This window comes from Stegastes partitus, unplaced genomic scaffold (genome assembly GCF_000690725.1).
Source record: "Stegastes partitus isolate 25-593 unplaced genomic scaffold, Stegastes_partitus-1.0.2 Scaffold772, whole genome shotgun sequence".
In the NCBI taxonomy this organism is placed as follows: Eukaryota; Metazoa; Chordata; class Actinopteri; family Pomacentridae; genus Stegastes; species Stegastes partitus.
In genome coordinates, this window is record NW_007578503.1 from 170 (window position 1) to 25,288 (window position 25,119).

Below are 25,119 nucleotides of genomic sequence, written 5' to 3' on the forward strand. Positions count from 1 at the left end.
GATAAATGTTTTAATTTTGACCACTTTTCAAAGACAATGTGCCTCTCAAACCCACCAGCTGGTTTTGAAAGTCAAAATTTCCATTTTAGATCTAAATTGTTAAAGAATTTAAATTTCAGGCAAAAATATTTAGGAGTTAATCTGCATGAAAACTGTAACATAAAGGTAAAGATTTAACAGAATAAGTTTCAAGAGTGTAATGACAGAAGGGCTATTTGTGAAAGAGTTGATAATACTTACACGTACATGCCCCTGTCATACTGGTCGTGGTCCTGTTTGCCTGTAGGGGGCACTATGGCCGGGTGGGGGATCCCTGTAGGATGCATGCCTGACGGTCCGAGCATCAAAGAGTGAGGGAACCTGGCGGAGGCAACAGAAAAAAAAGCAGAGGAGAGGAAGAAAGACGAGAGACAACAAAGAAGTGAGGTCAGAGAGAGACACACTGATTCACACTGAGAGGACGGTGAGCGTCGAAGCAAAAGCTGCAGATTTGGGGAAGCGATGAGCTGAAAAGCATGAAAAGCCTGTTGGTAGAGAGCTGAAAGGGGCTTTATATCAATGTAGTGCTTTGCTAAATTAAACCAGAGAACAAATATATTGTCAATTTGACAAACTAAATGCAGCAAAACTAATTCTTTACTTTTTAATGCAGCAGTGACGTTAACACCTCTCACCACTAGAGGGCGTCCAAGCATTACTGAGGGAGACGTTTAGGGGCGAGGAAAATACTCGATCACATCTCAGACCTCGACTTGTTTGAAGCCCGCATTCAGTCGGAGCTCTCACAAGCATCATAAGTGTAAATAAGTAACTCCCCCAAATGCTGCATGATCCAAAATCTATTAATTTAACACTACTGGGAGACTTAGCTTCATTTTTTTCTGCACTTTTACACAATGTGGCGATAAGAGCGGCTGAAAACGCAGCAGCAAAAAGCATGAGCTGCTTGTGGCGTCTTCGTGAGCGTCTGCGTGAAATAATAATCAAAACAGTTTGTTTTAACCTGCATGAATGAGTGGCAGCTCATAAGTGGGGTTCACTGCACTTGACAAACTCAGGTACTGACAACAGAAATGCATCATGAACAATGCAAATACATAAATGCATGTAAGTCAGGTAATGCTTACTGCTTTGAAATAGCGAATACAGAAGAATTTCCCAACCTGAATGCAGGTTAAAGCTGTGATATCAAAGATCCAAATCATATGATTAATGGTTACAAGCAGTAAACGTTTTCTCATTCTGCGTTCCTAAACACTGGTTCATTGTGAAGAAACCCCACCTATTTCACAAGATACAGGTTTAAAACAAACAACACGAGAGCTTGGTTAAGTCTACATGGTCGAGGCCTCATGTTTGCGACCCAAAAAACAGACGCAGCATCTGTGTGTTGCGAGCAGAGACTCGCATTCTGTGTTCACATGTAGACATTTTAAACATCGGTTTAGGTTCAAATTTGACTCTGCAAATGCACAAACCCACAGTGGGGGTCACACGCATGTTTTTAAATGTCCCTGTATGTCCACCTAGCAGATTTAGCAGAACATTTGCATTTTTAAACATTTTTTTTATTGGTGATCAAGAACACACACAAGTAACAAAAAGCAGAAGAGAGCTTGAAAGTAGCGCTAAAGAAGAGCAGTTGTCCTGATAGAGCTTCTGTCTGTAGCCTGTCGTATTCTGCAGCAGCGTTTAGCTTGGCTCGGCTCAGTTTGCCTTGACTCAGCTTGTTTTGGTGAAAACACTGAACTGGTCCTGTTTACAGCACACTAGCTCCAATAGGACTTTTACAGCAGCTGCCCAATGAAATCTGATGGAGGGGACGAACACGAGTTTGCCACGGTGAATGGAAAACTCCTGCTCAGGCATTTTAAGTGTGCTATAAACAGGAGTTGATGATGCACAGCATTGCGCTTTGTTTTTTTTTTTTCCCTTGGCGCGGCACGGCTCTGTCTGGCCGGCCGACTACGGTACCTGGAGTAGGACGAGGCGCTGGGGAGGTTGGAGGAGTAGGGCTGCCTGAATCCACAGGGGGACAGGCCAGGATAGACTGGCTGGCTCTGCCTGCCACAGCACAGCAGAGGGGAGAGACGGCAGCAGTTGGCGCTATGTGGCTTTACAGGTCAAACATTGTTGCTTTTTTTAAGCCCTTATGACCAATTTAAATCTACTATAATCTTATAGATAAAGAAATGTTTTGGTTTAATTTGGTAAAATCAGAATCAGATAACAGAACACTCGAAAATGATTCTACAGAGTTCAAACCTAGATATTGTCCACCATTTATCACATCTGTTTGGTTTTACTTAACAAACACTGAATTACTGGTATTGATTAGCTTGCTGGAATATAAAAGAAGGGTCAGTTTTGTCAGTCCAGTACATGCTTATTCATCTTTTATTACTTCAAAGTGTTTCTGGAAAGGCAAATGCCCTGTTATACATTCTTGACAAAACTAGTCTGGATCCACACCAAAATTGTATTGCTTCTTCCCGTGTCCATGCTCCACCTCCACTCAATTTCATGACATTCGGCCTTGTAGTTTCTGTACAATCTCGCTGACAGACAAACAAACGTTTCTCTTTGTGCTCCGGATGCGTTTAGACACGTATTTGTTCACCGTATCTGTGCCTATTTCACACTGCTGTATCTTAACGCACAAACAAATAGAACAAATAAACACAAAAGCCACAAATAAACTTCAGGACCTGCGTATCATTTGATCATTCCTACATAAAGTTAATTCACGGGGCTTAATGCCTCTGGTGATGCGCGGTGATCCCCCTGTGGAAAGTTGGGATCAGCACTGTTGACAGCTGTGTGTCAATACGTGGCTTACTGGGAGCGCACACTCGCACCGTGGGAGGTCGAGGGTGGGGATGGGGTGCAAGGAAGAGCCTTTGATATGTAGAAAACCACACTTCTACCTCCTGAGAGCCAATGTAAGCATCACCCTCCCCCCCCTCCTCATGTTTCAATGTATGCACACGCACATCTACCGTTTCAGCCACCTTTACAGTCATCATTATCATTCACGTTCTCCTCCTTCCTTTTCTTCTTCTCGACTGTATCCATTCTTCATCCCCCTCCAGGAACTTACAGTGAAGCCCAGAAGCAGAAAAACCCCTCAGCTGGGATGAGATCCAAAGATTACTGGGCTCAGCTCCTGGAGGACCATTCATGCTGTAATCCTGTTTTAACTGAGGTCACACTACAACACGGGTCAAGTGTTGTTCACTGCAAACTAAACGGTCAGTCCGCTTTCCACCTCAGGCGCACCAGATCTCAGTAAACCAATAAACAGTCCATCAGTTTGTGATATTTTTGGTGCGTAGCCAAAAAAAAAAAAAAAAAAGAGAAGAGTTTCAACACCACTAGAATCTTTCGCTCTTGAGTGACAACAAAACGAAAAACACCTCCCACGTGAAAGGCTTGGCCGGACGGAGGTATGCTGGGAATGAAATGAGACGACCCGCTCTGTCGTGCCGTTTAGCACCTTGTTGTCACTTGTAGTGGAGAGACGCACCCTGCTAAGTGATAGCTTCAGTCAGAGGTACCGAGTTGGAAAATGTCAAGCAAATGTCGGCTAAAGGGAACGGATTTCACGAGTCCTTGTTTTTCAGACATGGAACACAGAACATCGCCGGTTTCATCCGTCTTTGTCATTTATGTTCCTCGTGGCTTCATTCAGACGTAACATGGCAGCGATGGAGAGAGTATGTTTGTCACACATGTGAGATTGGACGCAACTTCCAGTGACGTGTACTTCATAATAATGCGGCAATAAAAAAAACACCGAATCTAAGCTGATCGCAACACTGTTCAAATAACTAATGGCATAGTTCATTTATGATTTCCTAAGACTGTCCATGTGTCATGATGTTTATCAGATGAAAACATCCCGACAGCTGTGATGAAGCTCCAACACAAGGATGTTCCGCTATGAGGCAAATAATTAGCTTGCACCTAATAAACCGTGACTCATCATGGGACAATTCATCCGCCTGAGGTAAAGAAAAGTACAAAATGTCATTACTATTTGATAAATCATATTGAGAGGTGCTTCAGTTGTTCTTCCTTGTGTCTAAATGTGGACAATTCTCACAGCTCTCTGATGCTGCAGGTATTTAATTAGCTCAGAGGAAAGATTCCTACAAACAGCTGGAAGCAACAAACCGAACTTCGTAATGTTTTGTCAAAACCTGTGTCATTAGTGAGTCTTGTTAATCTGAGCTGTTAGTCTCTGTCTTAACTCTGGTATTTCAGATGTACTAGATGTGAAATAGTACAGCAAAGTGACTGATGTAGGTGTTGCTTTGGGCTCTCCATGATGGTTTTGGGTCAGTACTGAGGCTGAAATGTGGAAAGCAAACACAACTTGATGTCGCTTGTGTGTCCTTCTGCTCATGCCGTGTTGAAAGTAATGCAGAAATGCCACTAGGTTAAAAACAGTAAGACTGCATCGCAACTTTTATGGAAAAGCTACCGAGGTGCTCATTCAGACACGTTTAGTAGCCGTCAGGTTAACAGAAAGGAGTTATGCTTTGTTTTCAACTGTTATGACAAAAATGGCCCTGAAAGCGCCTCGGACTTCTCTTCAGGTATTTAGTTAAAGTGCCAGACAGCACAATTTTTACTGCCTTGGAGCAAAAAGTAACCATAAAACGTGAACTTTGGCTTTGTTTTCCCACTGCAACTCAATCCTCATTAAATAATGGTCGGCACACCCGGACTGCACTTGTAATTTCAGCTGCTCAGTGATGGAGGACGATATGAGTTTTAAATCACTTATTACTACAGTATTTTGCATGGTTATATGTTATCTTTTTGCTAAGTTCTCCTTTTTAATTGCCAAAAAAAGCAGCTTTAAATGTTTGCGTCACTTAAAGCTATGCTGTTTGGTCAATGGAAGATAAAGAGGCTTTTGTGACACAGTGTATTAAATAATGCAACATGTTTGCGAGGCCCCCTGCATCATCACAAACAACAAAACACATCTCAAATAATTCCTGACACCCTCCTGGTCCGAGGCGACAAACCAACCAGCCGACAGGCCGGTGGTCATGGAGGGACAGGAGTCGAGACCGGGCAAAAAAATCTGAACAACAGAAAACAACAGCTTGACATTTAGCCGCTCATTCTACATGTCCTCCCATCCTCCTCCTCCAACAAAGAAGCACACTACAAGGGGCCAAAACAAGCAGATAATCTGGGCTAAAGGAGATTAGTCGTTAATAATACTTGTGAAACTCCATAGTGAAGTGTTTCAGATAAAAGGCCTGTAAATCACAGACTTGGGAAATGTCTGGGGACACGCAGCTCGTCCGGCAGAAACATGAAAAACACACATAAACACACATGTAAGCAAATGCACACACAAACTTTCAAAGCTTTCATCCCAAATCTCCATGACATTTGATGTAAGCCTTTAACTATTCCTGGAGGGGATTTGTCCAGGCACAGATACTGTAGGTTGTAATAAATGGATTTGTGTTGATCCATAAATCAGTGGAAGTTTGACATTATACATTCGCAATCAACCAGCATGACATTGCGAGCTCACAATCAACTCCGAATTGACGGAAACCTGAAATGAAACGGAGCCAATGTGGAACAGATGTGGCCGTTTTAGGCGTCCTGCAGAGCTTTTCCACGCTGCTGCCCCATAAGTAACTATAGTGGAAATCAAAACACGAGCTTAAAGGCCTTCCATCACCAAAACACAGTGTGGCGGATAAAAGCCATAAATATACATGCGTATTTTATTTATAGTTCGGAGGTCTTTGAGAGTTCATTAAAGGCCAGAATCTACATGAAAGTGCCAATTTCCCAGAAGAAGACTGACATTTGCATGTTTAGATATGAAGGTACTGTTCTGAAGTCCTCGTGCTCACTGCTCTCTGTTACAAGATGTCTTCTCAGTAGCATAATCCAGGTTTAAAACACATAAAGTCTCTTTATTGGTAATCAGATTCAGATCAAGAAACAAAAGTACTCAGACAGTGATGGGAGAAGTATTTACATCCTTGACTTTTATAAAAGTACTGATACAAGTACTCTGTTAGTAGTAAAAGTCCTGCATTAAAAATATGACTTAAGTAAAAGTATATGAGTATTATCATGAAAATGTACTTAAAGTTTAAGAAGTGAAGAACTACTTCTCCTGTGACTGTTACACATTATGTCATTAGATTTTTACTACCAATGTTTAATCAGGGATTTAGGGTTGCAGCTTTTTTTTTTTTTAGCTCATATTTTGTTTTCACCTGCAGCTCGTGATTATTTTTATTCTGGATTAATATGCTGATTGATTTTTTGGCTTGTTTAACTTTTGGAATAAAAAAGTGACAAATCTCATTACAACTGCTCCTAATCGATCATCAGAACAGATTCCAATTTTCTGTCTGTTGTTGATTGATTCTTTGACTAATTGTTTCAGCTGCACAAAGCATAGGGAGGTTCAATTTATGAATTTATATGGAAAAAAAAAGAGTAAAGATAATCATTAATTTAAGCGGTGGGATAAATGTGAATTAAAAAAAGTACAATATTTCCCTCTGAAAAGAGTAGAATCTTGTCTGTAAGCTACGTATATTCCACTGCACTTCGAGGACTTTCTTGCCACCAGATAAGGCGGTTTCACTGCTGGATCCCAGGCAGTGTGAGGTGGCATGAGTGTTTACAGGAACGTCCCCCTAATCAGCTGTTTCAGCCTTTCCCTTCCCATTGCGGTGAAGATTCGACAGCTTCTACAGCGACATCAACACCGAGAGCGCCACACAATGACAAGTCACTGGATGTAGCTCCAGTTCTATGAGCCCGTAGAACATAAAACAAGGGTATGTTTGTTATGTTTGCCTAAAAGGTGAATTTTACATTGAAGATAACAATGTTTGTGAGAAGAGCAGATGTCCAGCATATAAAGAATCAGCACGAGAGACCACATTTCTCTCTAGTAGCTTCTTTTCATTGGCTCCCTGTAAAATCAAGGACACAATTTAAAATCCTTCTAACATACATTAATGATCAAGCTCTTCACTGTCAGACTGCAGGTTTACCTGTGGTTCCTAAAGCAGAATGGGAGGCAGAGCGTTACAACATCAGGCTCTTCCGCTGTGGAATCAGGCCCCAGTTTAGGAGATTCTAAATCTGCTTTTAAGATTAGGTTTAAAGCTTTCTTTTTTAATAAAGTTTATAGTTAGAGCTGCTCAGACGACCCTGAACCATCCCATAGTTATGCTGCTGTAGGTCTAGACTGCTGGGGGGACTTCCCATGATGCACTGTGCTCCTCCACTCTCCTCTCCTTTCTCCATACAATTACATGCCACCAACTTTATGTCTTGTCTCTCTTGTCGCTCCTTCACCCTCACCCCAACCAAGAAAGGCAGATGTCCGCCCTCCCAGAGCCTGGTTCTGCACAAGGTTTTTCCAAATTCACATTTAATGGGAGTTTTGTCTCCTCACTGCTGACTACTGGTTTCTGAAAAGGAATCCAAATGAAACTTTGGATTTTTTGGGTTCCTCTGTATAAATCCTAACATCTTTACTATGTGAAGTGTCTTGAGATGACATGTTGTGAACTGGCGTTATGGGAAATTTAAAAAAAACCCAAATGGACTCAAATAGAAGACAGCTACTTAACAAGTTAGTACTTTCTTTACAAAAAACAGCCCAAAAAGAGGTTTTACATGTGCAGTTCCGGCTGTCCTAAAACAACAGCGTCTGCGCTAACTCCAATACTCCAACAACTCCTACAATGACTTTGCTTTACTTGTCCTGAAAAAAACAGGAGGTGGTTTCCATGACAACGGGATCATGGGTTAGTCGCTCTGACACCAGGTGAGCTGATGATGTATGTATGTATATGGCAGTGACCCAGGTCAGAGTGTGTATCTGTCCGCAACGTTGGGAAATGATGAACGATTTTGGGGAAAATGACAGCTTCTTTAATCTATTTGAAAAATGAATATTTGTGGGTTAGTTAGAGGTTAATGGTAAGAACACCACCGCAGAGAAATGCCAGTGAGGCAGAATGAATCAAAAGTGAACGACAGTCCAAACATTAAATATATTCAGTTTACTATTAACAAAAAATCAATCTACAATCATATCTGAAGGGTGAAGTTGTGTAATTAACAGACTTGCTGCTTCACTTTCCACATATTGTTACTCGGTTATTATCAACATCAGTGTGTGGCGTCAGTTCAGGGCTGCAACTAGTGTTTTATTTGCAAAAACAATGGTGGATTTGCTGATTATATTGTCAGTAAAGTGTCACAAAATAGTGAAAAAAGTATTTTCTAGAAATGGCTTGTTTGGTTTCAGAAAAAGACATCACAGACACCCTGACGTGTAGAGGCCGGAGCCAGGTGATTTATGGAGCATTTTTTACCTGAAAATGACACAAATGATTAATCAATGTGTGTGTGTGTGTGTGTGTGAGAGAGACCCACCAGCTCATGGAGGGAGTGATCTGGCCGACGCCACCTGGAGAGAGGGAGTAATACCCTGAGAGGTCCTGGGACTGGTGCCTGTGGACTCCTGGAGGACACACAAACAAACACACATTAACATAATTGCGATCACATTTTTTTTTTCGTTGCATAATGCAGCTATGTACAATTTCCCTCCCTGGTTGTGCCTTAAACACACATCAGGCCAGGTCAGCGGGCCTGACCATAGCCTCAGGCCTGATGAGCAATTAGGACCATTAGCAGCCTGGGAACCTGGAATTAAGAACAGAAATGCCCTTAACTCAGGTCACTCCTGGCCCAGCCCACTACATGTTTTATACTCTGTGTGTGTCTGTGGACCCTCCACTGGGAGTCGGTTTCACTGGTTTATTCTACCAGAGTTAAGGCTTGTGGAAAAAGCGTCCACATTCTAAACAACAGATACAGCGCAGAACCAAACATGCATACAAACAACCGTTCGTCATCTCTACTTTCAGCAAAAATGTTTTCCGACAAAAGAAACACAGACATCTAGACTCTGTGTCCTCACACAGTAAATATCCAGTCTCTCTCTCTCTCTCTCTCTCTGTCGACTGTCTCTCTCTTTGGTGCCCTTCAAAGGAAGTCATTTGTCAGCAGGCAGCACCTAGCACTTAGCGCCGCCCGGTTGCTAACCTGTGTTTGCAACAGAGGAATGCTGCAGATGACTGTAATTTGGCCGCGGCTCCGGGCCTGTTTCAGGACCCCGAGCTGCTATAAATCTGGATGACAGGAATGTGACTGAGTCAGTCGACCTGTCTCACCGCTCCGATCCTTCCTCCCATCTCTCCGTCCGTCCCACCACACCCTTCCTCCTCCTCCTCCTCACCCCCTTCCACTGTCCGGACTTCACTTACTCCGTGTTTCTGGCCCTGTTCTCACCCTTCTCTTACCTCTCCAGTTCCCTCCCTCCTTCATTACAGACCTCGGCTCTTTTCTTTCCTCTCTCATCCTTTTTTTTCTTAATGCATCCATCCCCCACATTACCCCCTGCATGACTGTTTGAATCATCTTTTCTCATCAGAAGCTCCAACATAATTTAAATAGACAAGAAAATCCTACACCATCCTGTCAAACCTAGTTTCTCATTAGTCACGTCTATTTAGTGTTTTTCAAATTGTTTTACTGTTTCCATTATTCAGCTTGCATCACTTTTCTTCTTCTTTGAAAAACCCCAAGATGAAGCTTTATAAGACTCAGTAAAGCTTGAGTGTAATATTTAAAGCAGACTAATTGCTAGAGCATGAATCAAATTTGTTTACGGCGACACAGAAATGTTTTGCGGACTAGATTTTGATCTAATTGATTTGTTGTCAACTATTAAACTGAGCCGCAACTTTTAAAAAATAATTAATTTTATCAGTTTGAGCCATTTTTTAAAAAGCAAAAAGTCAAAATTATTTGGTTCCACTTTCATAAACGGAATTATTTTCTGCTTTCTTTCCTCCTCTATGACAGTAAATTGAATATATTTGTGTTGTGGACAAAACAACACATTTAATGAAGTCACGTTGGGTTTTGGGAAACACAGATTGGGATTTTTTTGATAGTTTGAACCATATATTAAAGTATATATGTACAAATGTGATTACTTTATGTTCCAGATCTAACAGAGAGGTCCTGATGTGGTTTCATGTTTCATTAGAGTTGGAACAAATAATTGATTAGTTGTCAACTATTCAAATGAATCGGCAAATATTCCGTTCAAGTAATGTGACAAAACTCTTTGATACCAGCTTCTTAAAATGGAATATTTTCTGTTTTTTTTACTCTTCTGCGACAGTAAACTGCATATCTAAGACATTTGCCGTAGATGTCAGCCAAAGTCACCACAAGCATGTCTGTTAAACAAATTTAAGTGGTTAAGAGCTCCACTACATGAGTCTATACATAAGCTACAAATGCACAGACGGTAGTAAAAGAGGCAGAAGGGACTTTTGGATCTTCCGATCATAAGTCACAGTTACATCATGGAGGAGTTTCTCAGCAGCATCCACTGAACTCACACACGTAAACAGATTCAGTACATCGAGGCCTTAATCAGGGTAAATTCCATTTATTGGAAACAAAGCATTTACGCTCAGACAACAGTTCTCCACAGTAACACACAAAAACAACAACAGCAGCAGCAGCAGCAGCAGCAATACAAAGAGGCTTTTGATAACAAAACGTGCTAGATTAGAAAATGTGCTACATCATTTGGCAATGCTTTGCATCAGTCAAGCCAAGAAGTACAAGATTTAGTGTCTACAGAGTTGCAAAGTGGGAAGAATCATTTATTTTTCATCGTAGACAATGCTGGAGCTCGTCTGCGGTTTGGATGGACATGAAGCTCTCCCGGTGGAATAATCAGCACAAAAAATTGAGTACTCTTAGAGAATGCTTGGCTCCTTGCTCAAATGGTGAAGGTACACATTTAAGTAGCTAAAAACTCAGTCATAAATGAACTAAGGTGCATCCACTCACTAAGCTGAAAACAACTCACATTTAGATGCATTCAGCAACAACAGCGTTTTGTTTCATTCACAAGAGCAGCGACAGAGTTTTGAATTCTCTACCATTTAATACCCACATTGTGACGCCATACAGTTTGCCACATCCTGTTGCATTTCACAGTGTGCAAGCCAGCATGTCTTTCTGGCCATTCTGACCTGTAACCCCCAGTGCACTAAAAGGAAGGTCAAGCTGTCTTGCATAAGTTTAAACAAGCTTGAGCCACTGAAAGACTTTTGCACTGAAGACTGCAACGAATATGTGTGAGACAGGAGGAATAATAGGCCTCGATTGTATCCATAATGCATGCAGCAGTACATAATATGTAAGGCCAGCTGCAATACGTACAAAGTGGAAAGATAAAGTATGCTCAGTTTAAGGCAACACTCACTGATGCTGTGTATCTGAGTCATCTGCGATGCCAAATCAAAGAACAAAACACCACAAATTATTTTATCTGGTTGCCAAAACACACATCATCCAGGAATATTATTTCAAGAACATATTTACTGTCAACTCCAGACACTTCTGAAGCATCGTGCTGCCTCCAGTTAAAAACTAAAGGTGAAAGATTTGCTGCCATGAGAACTTAAGGCAGCTGTACAGTCCTGTCTCAGGGATAAAACATATATAAAAAAAAACCCTGTAACATCTACCTTTAAACGGAGCTTCATCTTCTCACCAGAACCACCAAAACACACCAACACGAGTCATTTTGTTGCTTTGCCAGAGGGCTGCTGTCAATCTGTGTGCACCTTTAGGCAAGTATTAATATTAATATTGTATAAAGGGAATGGATACATTTCTTGGAATTAAATATGATGAGCAGACATTAACTGTTAAGAACATGGCTGAACAGCATAAATAACAGCATTAATAACTACAAATGATATCTGTTCTTGTGATATTGACATGGAGAGCTTAACATCCTTTATCGAAATTACCCAAAATGACTGTCTGGCAAGCATCAAAACAGAAATCCCAAACACAAGTTTCATTTTAGCAGTTGATCGTCACACATTAATGTGATGGAAACAGGATGCTGGTTTCTGTAAGTCACGTTTTTGTTTTTTTTCATGCCTCAGCTTTTGACACTATCGGGCCCGTCTGCTTTTGGGAAACCTGAAGGGGAAAATTAGCGGCAGTAATGGGGCAGTTTTCTTTGGAATGCCCCTTTTAAAGCGGCCATCTAATAACAACTACAGCAAACTATCTCACGGTCTCCATGTCAGCGTCTCGGGAAACACTTCAAAGGGAAACCATTTGAGTCAAAGTGGCTCTGCGTGAGCTCGGTATCAGAACGTGTGCATGTTAAAATGAGTGCCGGAGAGCTGAAAATAGTATTCCTGCACTGATAATGTGCTGTGGTGGTTCTAACCACTGAGAGTGAAAGCGCTGCAGCATCTGAGCCTTTAAATGACTTGACAATCAGCCTGTGTGGTGTACATAAAAGAGCCCAAGACCAGAAGAAACTTTGTAGTGTTTTGTTACAGTAAGGGCGGTAATGAGTGCTGACAAAGTTTTACTCAAATACTGGAACAGTTAGTTAAAGAGTAAACTTCAAACCTCAGAGTAATAGTAAAAGTCTGTTTTTTACAGTGTAAAACTACAGGTTATTCGAATCATGTCTAATATGACTCTTAATTTATTCAACACAAAGGTTCCTTTTCTCATGTTGTTTTCAACCAGACTGACTCATGCTCTCACTATCAATTTAAAAAAAAAAAAAAAAAAAGCAAATGTAAAAGGTTACTCAAGTACAAACAGCCATTCAGGACCCAGTTTGAAATGTGACCTTGTTAGATTCATTTACGTTACTTTAACTAAACTTACTGTCTCATTGTTCAAAGGTGCAGATTGTAATGTTCCTTCACTCACTTTAAGTCTAATTTTTTGATTTAAATGTTTTGCAGAACAACTACTTTTCCTTTAGAGATAAATAAAGTGACGAATAAAATAGAATATCATCTCAAGAGTACTAGTAAATGGTTTCTGAAATCATGAAAAAGCAACAAATTCCTTTAGAGGGTAGTTTCTCCAATAGGATTGTAATAGCAGCATCTATGGTTTGAAGCACTGTTAAGCTTACAAAAAACAGTACAAATGAAACTTTGAAAACTGTACTTCCATTAAGAAAAATAAAAGAAAGCATCTAAAAAAACAGAACTTAGTAACTAAAATATTCTCAAACAAACAATGTTTGTGTCCAACAATGCATAAAGGCCACTGGGTCCTTTGAGGACGCAAATATTTCGGAATGGGTCTGAAATGTAATTAATTTCCTGAAACACGTGAACATTGTAGTTTTTTACCAAATGCTGCTTTTAACAGAAATAAAAAGCACCTTTGCTAGCCGTGAATTAACCCTCTGAAACCCAAGCAGTTTGTTGGGCGTTTCCTGCCTTTTTCTACATTTTTATTAACTATGGACTCATTTTTACAATTTACAATTTAATTTAGCAGATGCTTTTATCCAAAGCGACGTACATTTGAGAGTAGATACACATTCATACACCATTGGGAGCAACTTCAGGTTCAGTGTCTTGCCCAAGAACCACTCTACCACCTGAGCCACAGCCGCCTGTTCTTCACTGCAATATAAAGTCCTGCATCTCTATGGAAGCAGCACAACCATGACTAGAAGTAAAGATAACTCAAAATGTATTTTGGGAAGTATACAAAGTGATAATGACATAAATCTTTAAAAAACAAACAAACAAAAGAAGCAAGTTGAATTTCTTTGACTAGTTGTCTTACAAAAACTGAGACAACATGTTGATTACATGTCTCGCATTTTTTCTGGAAAAAAAAAGGCTCCACATCGATATTTTACAAGTTCATCTGTTTCCATACTTCCTTCTTTCTGCTCTGTGTAAACACAGCCTGCAGTTCATACAAGTTCAGCCAAAACGCCTGAGTTTTTGTCACATGACTGTTGGTTGTAGCTGAGTCACTGGGAGTTTCTCAGCTGCACGGAGGAGCCCAGAATTTTTGTACAGAATCTGGATAGTGCAAACAATTTAGTTTTGGAGATTTTTTAATTGCGACATTAGTAATTAAATGATTTTGATGAAATATCAAAATTTGAAGGAACAACATGTCACAGATGAGTACTTCAAGGACCATCAGAGGCTGAAAACCTGACGGTTATTTCTGATACATGGTGTAATTTGGTGTAAAGATGTGGTTCAGGGGATTAATACATGATTAATACACATTGCTGCTCTGGTGTACTGACAGTGGAGAAGTGTGTGTTTGTGTGGAACTGACTCAAAATAAACTGTGTGTTAATGAATATGAAAGAACATGTCATCCAGTGCAACAGTGTGGCTCAAGATACATCATGCTTTGGCTGTACAGACATTACTTGACAGATTAATTGATTATTCTTTACTATTATTAACACTTTAAAAATACCCTAAAATGCAACGTTCCTCGGCTGAGCTAACTGAAGCATGCTATATGCAACTGGTGAGTCACTTCTGTTTACACGTACAGTAATACCAGGACACACACAATGCAGGACAGTGAGCGTCAGTCTTGACACATGACAGTGTTAGAGCCAGCAGACGTGTCTCACTTCTGCTTTTCCACTCTGTATTTCATAATCTATTGACCGGACCAACAGTCATAACTTGAAAACAGCTAAAACCAAGTGGCGGCGCTCGATCGAGTGGGAGCAGTTTTGACTTTTGATTCCGGTGTGGTCTTACGGTTGACTGAAGACATGACTGAGCTGACCAGCTGGATGGCAAAGTGTCAAACACAACCCGACTGGAGGGTCACTGCGGCCTCAGACAGTCCTGGATTGGTGAGGACTCTGAGCTGCATGATAAGCATGAAAGGTGCTACAATAATATGGATGATTATAATGTGTTTTTGGTAAATTATGCCCTACAGCTGCCTTTAGTTTAGTGAAAACATACACTTTTTTTGGCAGAGGATGATGAATTCTTTAGATTCAACGAATTAGACAAAGACATATAGCAAAAAGTACCATTTTGGCAGTGAGAACATTGTTAAAAATAATAAAAAAGAACGCGTTACTGGCCTCTATTTTGTTTGAATCAAATCAAAAATGTGTTATGTAACTACGAGACAGCTTATCGCTTATCACTTCGCTGTGATCCAAGTTGTGCGGCAGCAATGAGAGCACAAAAGCAGGAGTAAAGAAAACCACAGATTGTTAACAAACTCCTTGGTTACCTTGGAAACTGGTACCTTGCATTCCTGTCATTTTCACCGCAAGTCTCTAATTTGAAGTCTCTCGCTGTATCGGTGTGAGGCGATGACGTAAAGCGGGGCTTAGGTGTGACAGAGTCTGCCGTGTTCTGAAACGGCGGCGGAGCTAAATTTAGACCTGGGATTAGGAGGATCTTTGTGTCACCAAAACTGCAAATACTTTCTGTTTTTTGACTAGTTGCTTCTGATGCCAGAGGAGTTTAACCCTACAACAGCCGGTTTTAGGTGAAAGGAGATCTCTGATAAAGCAGGTGAGGCATGCAAAGAGCAAGAGAGGAAATTAACTCTTTAAACCTTAAGCAGTTGTAGGGACATGTTTATACACTGAAATATAAAATCCTGCACCTCCATGGAAACAACACAACCACGGCTAAAAGGAAAGAGAACTCCAAATTATCTGTTGTGCAGTGTGACAAAGTTATATGGCAATAAATGAAGAAAAAGAAAAAATGAAAATGTAATTTCTTTGATTTTTTTATTTATTTCAACAAGTTTGAAAAACACCTAGAATCATCATGCCTACAGCTGTTATAATACTGACTATAGACTATAGATATTGTAGTAGTTGCATTTTTATTTGTTTCCATACTTAAACCACAGCCTGCAGTCCAGCTGAAAATTTCCAGAATCTTTTCTCATGTGACCGCTGATTGCAGCTAAATCACCTTTTAGTTGTGCCGAGGAGCCAAGAATTTTATATTTTACAGAATCTTGCTGTTGTAAAGAGTTTATTTGTAGTGAGAGCTGTAGAATGCAGGTGTTTCGATGACATATCCCAGAAGTCACACATGAGTAGTTCAGAAAACTGATGATTTCTTTTTTTGTTTCACTGTTTCCAGATCTGGTAAATGGTGGAGTTTTGGTGCCTTTTGAACGTGTCGGTGGGTTTTTAGGAATCAGAGGGTTAACGGGAACATCAAGGGGTGTTGTAGAGTTAAAATATTACTAAAGGTAAAGTTTTGGTGTTTATGCAGCAGCTGAAACAGACAGTGGGCGGTAATGGAAACTACACAGGAAGTAAACTTAGCAGTGAGAAAAAGTGAGAGCTGCGAGCTCAACATGCAATGACGGCGGTTGAAGAAAGTTTCAACTTTGAGCAGAAACATAACTTTCGCTGCTCACAGAATTTAAAAAAAACAAAACAAAACATGATTATCACAGCGTCGGTCACTGACACAGAGATTCTTTCACTTCCTATTGGCTGAAACCAACATCAAGGACGAAAAGAACGATGAACTTTAAACACATCATTGCTGTGGTGACTTAGAGGAAAAAGACAAGGCCAGAAAAAGGTTTCAAGTAATTGGTTGATTAATGAAATAAAGTCTGGAGCGTGGAGCGCCAGAGAGCAGGCAGAGCGCGGAAATTACAAGCGATAAAATAATTATAGAAGCGTGAACAGACGTGGAAATGTGCGACTGTGCTTCGATGATTGTTCGCTACAAAGAACAATTAAAACAGTTTCAGTTCAGAATAATTCTCATGTATTAAAAAAAATTACCCACACATTACTGTGACAGCAGATAATCAGCAAAATAATGCAGCGGAGTGGGAGAAGTTCATGAGATTAGAAGTTCTCCCAAGTATGATGATAGCTTCTTGTTTTGTGTTGCTGAGGTGCTGTTGTGCGCCTGCATGCACATGTGATGCCAAAAACACTATTTAAGAAGAGAGAAGCAGTCAGTCAGCAGAAAACAAGTGTAAAATCTGTAAAAATACATCTGTGAATGTAAAGATAACACAAAGGCCAACTCTCACAATTGCAAACTGTCTTTGTCACATGTCTCTCGCTTCGCAGTTGGATTATTAGTATTTCTAAATTAAGATTTTGTGATGTGATGCTACTTTAGAGAAGAGCTTAGTCCGGCTATCCTTTCACTTTACTACACATCCTACGACACTGACTTCAAATTACAGCAACCGTATTCATAATTTTTCCTTTTCAGAACACAAAAACTCCAAATGATGCTTCACAAAAGCCAAACACAACATGACAGCCAAACCTATTTTTTTTCCCCCAAAGCAGGCCGGTGTTTTTCTCTCTCCATCCACTACGAATGTAACAATACAGAAAGTGGATAATGATACTGTTGAACGAGCGGTGGAGGCTAAGAAACCACGGTAATATGATTTTCTGCTGCTTTCACATAGAAAAACTATTTAGACGGATGATACAAGCTCATATTCTAAAGTCATATTTCGAGGTTCTTGTAAAAACAAACACGACGGAGTGTTTAGCCTCGATTACACTCCCGTGTGGACGCACTGTCGCTGACACCCACTGACGGATGCGTAGTTGTTGCTATTACGCTTTTCTAGACCGCTGGAGTTTGCTTGAAGGACTCAGTTGTATACGTCCGCAGTGGGACGGGTCAACGTATTCATATTGTGCACACTATTGCCTTTATAAGTTAGCTGCAGGGATGCCATGTTGGGGCTGCATGTGAACTTGTGCAAAATGACAGAGTTGGTGGTCGATATTATAGAGGACCACTTGACTAAAGTTTGATTAAAAAGCACAGACAAAAAAAAAAACCTGCAGCTAGAACGTTAAAGTTACACAAAAAACAACCAACTGCTACGAAACAGACTGAAAACACAAGATTAGAAGATTTCCTCCTGCCTCATGTATATGAGGAGTCAGGAACTTTATATTTCAATTTTGGTTCACTGTACTTTACACTGAAACTCTTAAAACATGCTCTTTTGCACATGTCTGTAGCTGCATCCAGTAGTTTAACAATCTTCTTCCTCCTTGTTTAAATGCACGTTTTATTGAGTGTAAGTACTCTGAGAGCTAAGTAAACACCACAGACAGTTTCCTAGTATGTGTTCACATATTTGGCCGATAAAACCGATTCTAAAATGTCAGCTAAATGAGATGTGAAACTTTTCGGTCAGGGCTTGGTGCGTAGTTGAATGACACATGCAGTGAGTGATGAAGAGTCCTGAGTCAAAAAAAAAAAAGTTGGGAACTGATCTTCTAAACTTCCAAAAACCTCCAACTATTGATATAAAAAGCCTCATATTTCCACTGCAGCGCCTCCAAGACTTTCTGTTTCTAACTAAAGAAATGCCTCAGATCAGCTTTCCATACCTGAAGCTTTAATCTTCTGCTTCTCTGTCAGCAGGTATTAAAAGATATTGATCCACGCTGAGCTCAGCGATGCGGGAGAACAGAAAGGTGTGCCGAGAAATGACATCACTGATGAGGTAGCTCATACCTGCGATCAGCTGACGACTGATAGGAGTGAGGTAAGATGATGTGTGTGTGTGCTTCATGATGTTTCTGAGCAGAAACGCAGTTCAGGTAAGTCGGTCTGAGAAAGACTGTGTGCAGCAGCCAGGTGTTAGCAGTGTGTGTGTTTGAGTAAGTCAGAAGCAGGTGGCTCAGTCTGTCATTAAGGGCTGAGTCACTGTGTTAGCGTCAGTCATGGATACACACACAAACACACACCAACACACAGCGTCTAGACCAGACAAGGAGAGTGTGTTTGTAGGGAGGGGAAAAAAAAGGGGGATTTCCAGACAGAGCAGGCAGGAGATTGCCTGAGGTCAGGTTCAGTCTAATACCTAATCAGAGCTGATAAAAGACTTGAGCTCATCTCTTGTTTCTGCTTTTTTTCCCTTCGCTCGATTCGTTTACCTGTCTATGTCTGTTTTCTCTGGAAAAAGGCACTCGCTTTGTTGTAATTATCATCATCGAAATCCTCTTTGGGATCCTGAATCTTTAAACGCAGCAGCTCCCGAGGAAAATCCATGCAGAGTAAGAAGATCAGTGAATCTCACATTCCTGTATCTGGACGACGATTTCACGGTTTTCAGTTGTGTTAAAGTGTGACTTCTGTGACACCACAGGAGAACTCTGCTGCCTGCACTCTCATTTATATAGTCTTCTTTTTCCCCTTTTTGTTAGTTGCATTTTGTTTTTTATGTCTAGTGCTTACATGAAAAAAAGATGTAATGAGTTGTATTGAATAATCTTCATCATCACCAGTTTTTCATAATGAGTAATTATTATCAAGCCACCACCATTACCACAACACAACTGGTCCCTAAAGCTGCATTACCAGGCACAGACTAAAAATCTTGTAGCCTTTTCACATACATGTGTTTTGCTCCCATTCATACGAGACTCTGGTTGTTACTGTTATCAAAAAGCCCCAGTCTGCAATGCAGCTCAGACACTTTACTAAGAAACCACAGAATTACATCAAATAATCACTGAATTAAAGTTATGTTAAAGTTTCATTTCTCCGTAAGAGCACACACTCCTGCAATCACTCGCTTACCACCGTGTGTACACTTGTCTCGCCTCATTTTTTCCACCTCTCTTGTCGCTTTTCAGTTACGTGACATTTAAACGTTGGTATTGTTAAATTGGTGTTTATTCCAGACAGACACACTGGTTCGGTAAAGTCACATAGTGTCCTGTGCTGGTTGACAGAGCGAAGGAGGTTTGGTCGTTGAGTGCTGACTCAGACAGGGTCATGGTGTCAGATTTACAGTAAACCTTGATTATACGCTCCTTTGCGGATGCACGCGTGGAGAGCTGTGGCGCGTTAGATGCTTAATTGTTGCCTTTCTGCTAGTTTCTACTCCACTTGCATGCACAGCAGGTTGACATCTATGTATTCGGTGTACACTGCTGTCCTCGTAGCGTAGTCTCTGCGTAACTGTCAGCTGCATGCGAGTATAGAAGGAGAGGTCTGAGCAGACTTTCCTGGATGAACCTTGAACTGGGATTCTCGTGTATGCAAAAAAAAGAGACATACTTGCTCTGAATTCTGTGTTTTTTTGTGCATGATGCCTGTGTTCATGTAGAGTGTCAGTTGTACACGTCCACAGAACATAACGCTACGCAATCAGAAGATACAACACAGAACAGTAGGGTCAGTACTGGGATTTGGCAGAGTTAGCGTACTGCTCTGCTGAAATGATTGGCGGCACTCTTTACCATTTTATTTCAAATATGTACTACAACCTGCCCTTACAGAGTACGTACTGTTTCATGCAGTATGCCTACAACTAGAATGTCCTACTTTTTCATAATATTGCACCTTAAGCTTCTACTGTTGCAGTGTGTTTTGTGTGCTTTTCCTCTCTGCAGGTATCTCTGTCGAGCTGCATGTTTCTGATCAGCAGTTACTGGCCTTACCAACTCACCCAGTGTTTACATCTCTTCTACACATTGTTTGTCTGATTTCTGCTTCCCTGTCTTCCCTCCCCTCTATCCTCACCCCGACTGGTCAAGGCAGATGGCCACCATCCCTGAGCCTGGTTCTGCCTGAGGTTTCCTGATAAAGAAGTTTTTTCGTTTGTCTTTTCACTCTGTTGACAAACATTTGCTCAAATAGGATCTTTGGATTTGTTGGGTTTCTCTCTTGGTCTTCACTTCACTATGTGAAATGCTTTCAGATGATTTATAATGTTAATTCAGACTACATAAATGAAACTGTGGGCTATTACGACAGAGCAAGTCATAAATGGTCTGTTAAATGATCTGCACGTATACAGCGCTTTTGTCAAAAGTGCTTTACAATGTCTCCCATTCACACACACATTCATACACTAATGGTGACAGAGCTGCCATGCAAAGTGCTGCCCGCCATTGGGAGCAACTTCGGGTTTTAGTGTCTTGCCCAAGGACACTTTGACTGTGGAGGGGCGGGGGATTGAACCGCCAGACTTCCGATTGGAGGACAACCCTAAGTCATCAAATATGGCAGGTTCTTCATCATTTTTTTTTACATTTGTAGAACAAACGAAGAACATTCCTGCATTTATGGAATGTACTGTATGTACATACTCTATCATTTCCCATTTTGCTAACTACGCTTCTTCTGCCGTGGTCTGATATTTAGTATTTATTTAACCAAATTCCGTGCCACGTTTATTGTTTTCTATGGTCTGAGTTCTGTGGTGAACCCTCTAGTGGAATCCTTCAGTGGCATTTGTGGTACATAGCCAAGCATGTGAAGAAGAAGTTTGTGACGCAGTACATCAAACATGTACATCCCTGTTCTGAGTGGAGCATTACAAAGGGCTACAAATGTAAAGTTAAATCTGATGTTTGCTCTAGAAAAATGACCACATATGCATAAAAGTGGTTTATCCTCAGGTGAAAGTAAATTTCAAGGAAAAAATCATGTCCATACTGAAATCACAGCAGTTGAATGCTGGGAAATTGTCACTAAGATGACTATGATTCGTTTTCTGGTGATGTGTTCATCGAATGATCCCAAATCCTGATGAATCAGCCTCTGGTGATCACAGATACATTCAAGAGTGAGGTGGCAAAATGTGAGACGCGCAGTCGGACCGAGCGACTCTGCCACCCTTCAGACCTCGCCTCGAGCGGGGCAAAGACTCCTATAGTGTTTAAATGTCAGGGTGTGTTTGTTTGTGACTTCCAAACAGAGTGCAGTGTGTGTTTGTAAGTGCAGCGCTCGCTAAGGAGAACCTTGTGTGAGCTGCTGCGATGGTTTGTGCGATTGTCACCCTAATTGTTTCCATCTTTGCGAGAGTGTGTGTGTGTGTGTGTGTGTGTGTGTGTGCGTGCGGCTGGCGGTCCCTTCAGAAGAGCAGGCCACTTCAGAGCAGCCGTGGGACCGCCACAGGCTGACGGAGCCGGTGCTGCCACTTCACACACACTGTGTGCATGCCTCAGTGTGTACGTGTGTGTGTGTGTGTGTGTGTTTGCGTGTCCACGTGTGAGGCAACAAATATTGTGTATATGAAAGACAGAGGGGACAGGAATACGAATATACTACATTTGTTATATGACATGTCTTATGTGTGTGTGTTTGGTAAAATGAGACTGTGTGTGCTGCGTGTGTGTGATGAACGATGTGTCGACAGCACGAACGGATCACGGCGCGTATGTGGACGAGGATTTCAGCAACAATTTAGCAGCTGTCTGGAGTACGTCTGTGTTTATTCGTGCATGTGTGTGTGTCTGTGTGTGTGTGAGGCATCTTAAATCTGTCCAACTCATCTTTTAACAAGAGTTTAACATCAGCAATGAGGACTGTGTGTGTTCTACTGGGTCTCCTTCAGCACCACCGACTTCTGTCTTTTGTGTACAGTCAGGTATAAGTGTGTTCTTTTTTCCCCACCTGTCTTCTGGCTCATGTCTGTGGGCAGGTGTGGAGGACTCGGGCTGAAGTGGTCGTTGCTGTAGGGCAGGAGGGACGTCAGCGGATGCATCCCGTGAGACTGCTGCACCACCGAGACTTTGTTCGACTGTTGACGAGACACAAAAAAGACAGAATTCACTCATTTTGCACGGCTTTCAGATTTTTTTTTTCCCCCATCATCAGCAGAGTAAGTGAGTCACAGGGTGGCCTCCGTGTAACCGTATTACCTGAAACAGTTATCGTAAGCACTTGAAATGTGGCGACATTTGCTGCACCTTTGTGTGTTTTTTTTTTTTTACACCCACTCATTACAATCGTGCATTGGTTTAAATTTGAACTAAGGAGTGAAGCAGTAACTTTAATGTTCACCTTCAAAGGGAGCCACTTCCCATTTCTTAATTAAGATAAAAAGAGCTGTAAGTGACAGAAATAATGATTGCGGGGCTGATAATTCCATAAGCATTTGGACGATGTCATGGTTTTTGCAATTAGGCCTCTGCATAGCACTGTAATGGATTTGAAAAAAATGCGATTTAAGTGCAGACCTTCAACTTCAGTGGTTTAACAAAAATACTACATTACAGCCATTTTTACATGGACCCTCCGTTTTTCCAGTGCAGATGACCCAAAGCATACAGTGAAGGCAACTCAAGAGCATCCTAAAGCAAAGAAATATTCTTCAATGGCTGAGTCAGGGATTTGACTTTGACCCAAAAGAGCTGCTTTTGATTTGCTGAAAACAAATCGAAGGAGGCTGCAGTAAAGCGTCTCAAGAGGGTTCATGATTTGCTTCCAAGTACAGAAATAATACCTGAATTTTTATAATTCAGCGACCATAGGAAAAAAAAAGGTTGCTCTTCTTTAACGTTTAATGCAATATTTTTGAAAAACCCTTGACTCAAAGCTGAAAGTCTGCACTTCAATCACAACTCCTTCAATTCAAATCCATTGTGGTGGTGAACAGAGGCAAGAAGAGTGTTGAGGATGCCAGATTTATTATCCTAATTTGACCACAAATTCAGCAAAAAGAGAACAAACATGGTTATTTTATTAATATTAATATTATTGTAATTACTTACAGTGTTTGGCAACCGCATTGCAAGATTTCAAGACTCAGCCAAAGACTGCTGAACACGATCAAAGAAACACCCCAATTATGCCTGTTTTCCTTTCATTCACTTGCTTACAAAAGAAATAACAAGATGCATCCAAGCAACATGAAAAGATTTAGAGAAATCTCAGTTTTTTAATCTCTTTTCTTCTCTTAACTGAATCACCCACAGAAGATCGCATAAAGATGCAAATGTAAGTGTCTCGTAATTCGGCGTTTACCTACACTCGCGGGGACATTTGCATTCGCTCGCTCGCACAAGAACACACACATGTACGAGGCAGAAAGAAAAGGAAGAAAGCTGGACGTTTTAAACATGGTTTGGAACAAAACAGATGGGCTGTAGTTTGCTCCCATTGGTTTTCAGTGGAGCAGGGAGGAGGAGGAGGAGGAGGAGGAGGAGGAGGACCATTTGATCGATAAGCCTTTGATGATCAAGTGAGGCTGCGTGCGAGCTTGTTTGCTTTCATGTTTCTGTTTACAAATGGCTTTCAATAACTTACGTGAAATCCAGTTATTGCTAATGCTCACAGCATGCTGGCTGACATACGATATGTCACAGCGGTTTGCAAAGTTGGAGGCAGTTATCCAGGCGGCCTCGGACAGAGTTACAGTGCATATGTTTGAACCGGGCCATGTGTGTTTGAACTGGGCGACGTAATTGTTTCTGTGGGAGTACAAATATGTGCTTGTCTGTGCGAGTGTGAACGGACATATCTGCATGCATGAATACGTGTGTAATGAGCTTCTAGGATCTTGGTGGAAAGTAAAATTTTTTTTCATGTATAGAGATATGTTTTAGAAAAGTTTCTGTTTTGTACATTGAGATGGACAAATATATGTGTGTGTGTGTGTGTGTGTGTGTGTGTAGGCCCATTTGCATGAGTGTCTGCGTGTGTGAAGTGTGTAACATCAGCACTACAGAGGATCCAGATCTGGTGCTAGTTGCCGGCCCTCCTGCTGAGATACAAAGTGGATACCTTATCACTTAAAGGCAGAGCTTCCACATGCTACACTCCACATTAACACACACTCACACACTTTCAACAGCTCCTTTCCTATCCGTCAGCATCTTCAAGTCTCTCACTGACCACACACACACACACACACACACAGATGGACCCTCATGTGTATGCTACACGGCTAGCAGAGGAGCTAAGATCAAACTGCCAAAACCGCTTTTAATGTAGAGACACATGAAAACAAAACGCGCTGCCTCTGTGCTGGAGAGCCGAAGGGTGGGGGAGGCGCGAGGCTGGACGGACAGACGGGTGGAGGAGGAAGGTGCAGGAGAGCAGGTAGTGTTGGGTATCAGGAGGTGGTTTCGATGAGGTGGTCTGCATTCGTAATGACGGAGAGAGGGAGGTGAAGCGCTGCGGTTTGAAGAAGATGATTTCGACAAAGTTCATCACCTCGTAGGACGAGAAGACGATGATTCCAGTGTCCTTGCTAGATGCACGTTGCCATGGTAACGCCTTATTAAACATTAAGTAGGCGAAGTGTGTACCAGGGACGGTTACTTGATCCGTGAAAACAGGTAAAGGTGGTGTTTGCATCATCACTAACTTCCTTCTTTCAACTTAGGTGTTTTCACATCCCAACAATAAAAGACGCCTTGTGAGGATGCAACAATCACCACGT

General features: G+C 41.3%; 1 protein-coding gene across 1 annotated transcript in view; it reads right to left on the reverse strand.

The window, feature by feature from the left end:
- Positions 1-240: 240 nt before the first annotated feature.
- LOC103364726 (transcription factor 7-like 2) overlaps positions 241-25,119 on the reverse strand; it is a gene marked incomplete at its 3' end in the record, with an annotated part of 71,843 nt that continues 46,964 nt past the window's right edge. The window contains exons 4-7 of the mRNA XM_008291950.1: positions 22,347-22,473; positions 8,455-8,542; positions 1,975-2,064; positions 241-360 (exon numbers count right to left, since the gene is read on the reverse strand). Coding sequence (XP_008290172.1) covers positions 241-360; positions 1,975-2,064; positions 8,455-8,542; positions 22,347-22,473 — 425 coding nt within the window. The remainder of the gene's footprint in view (positions 361-1,974; positions 2,065-8,454; positions 8,543-22,346; positions 22,474-25,119) is intronic.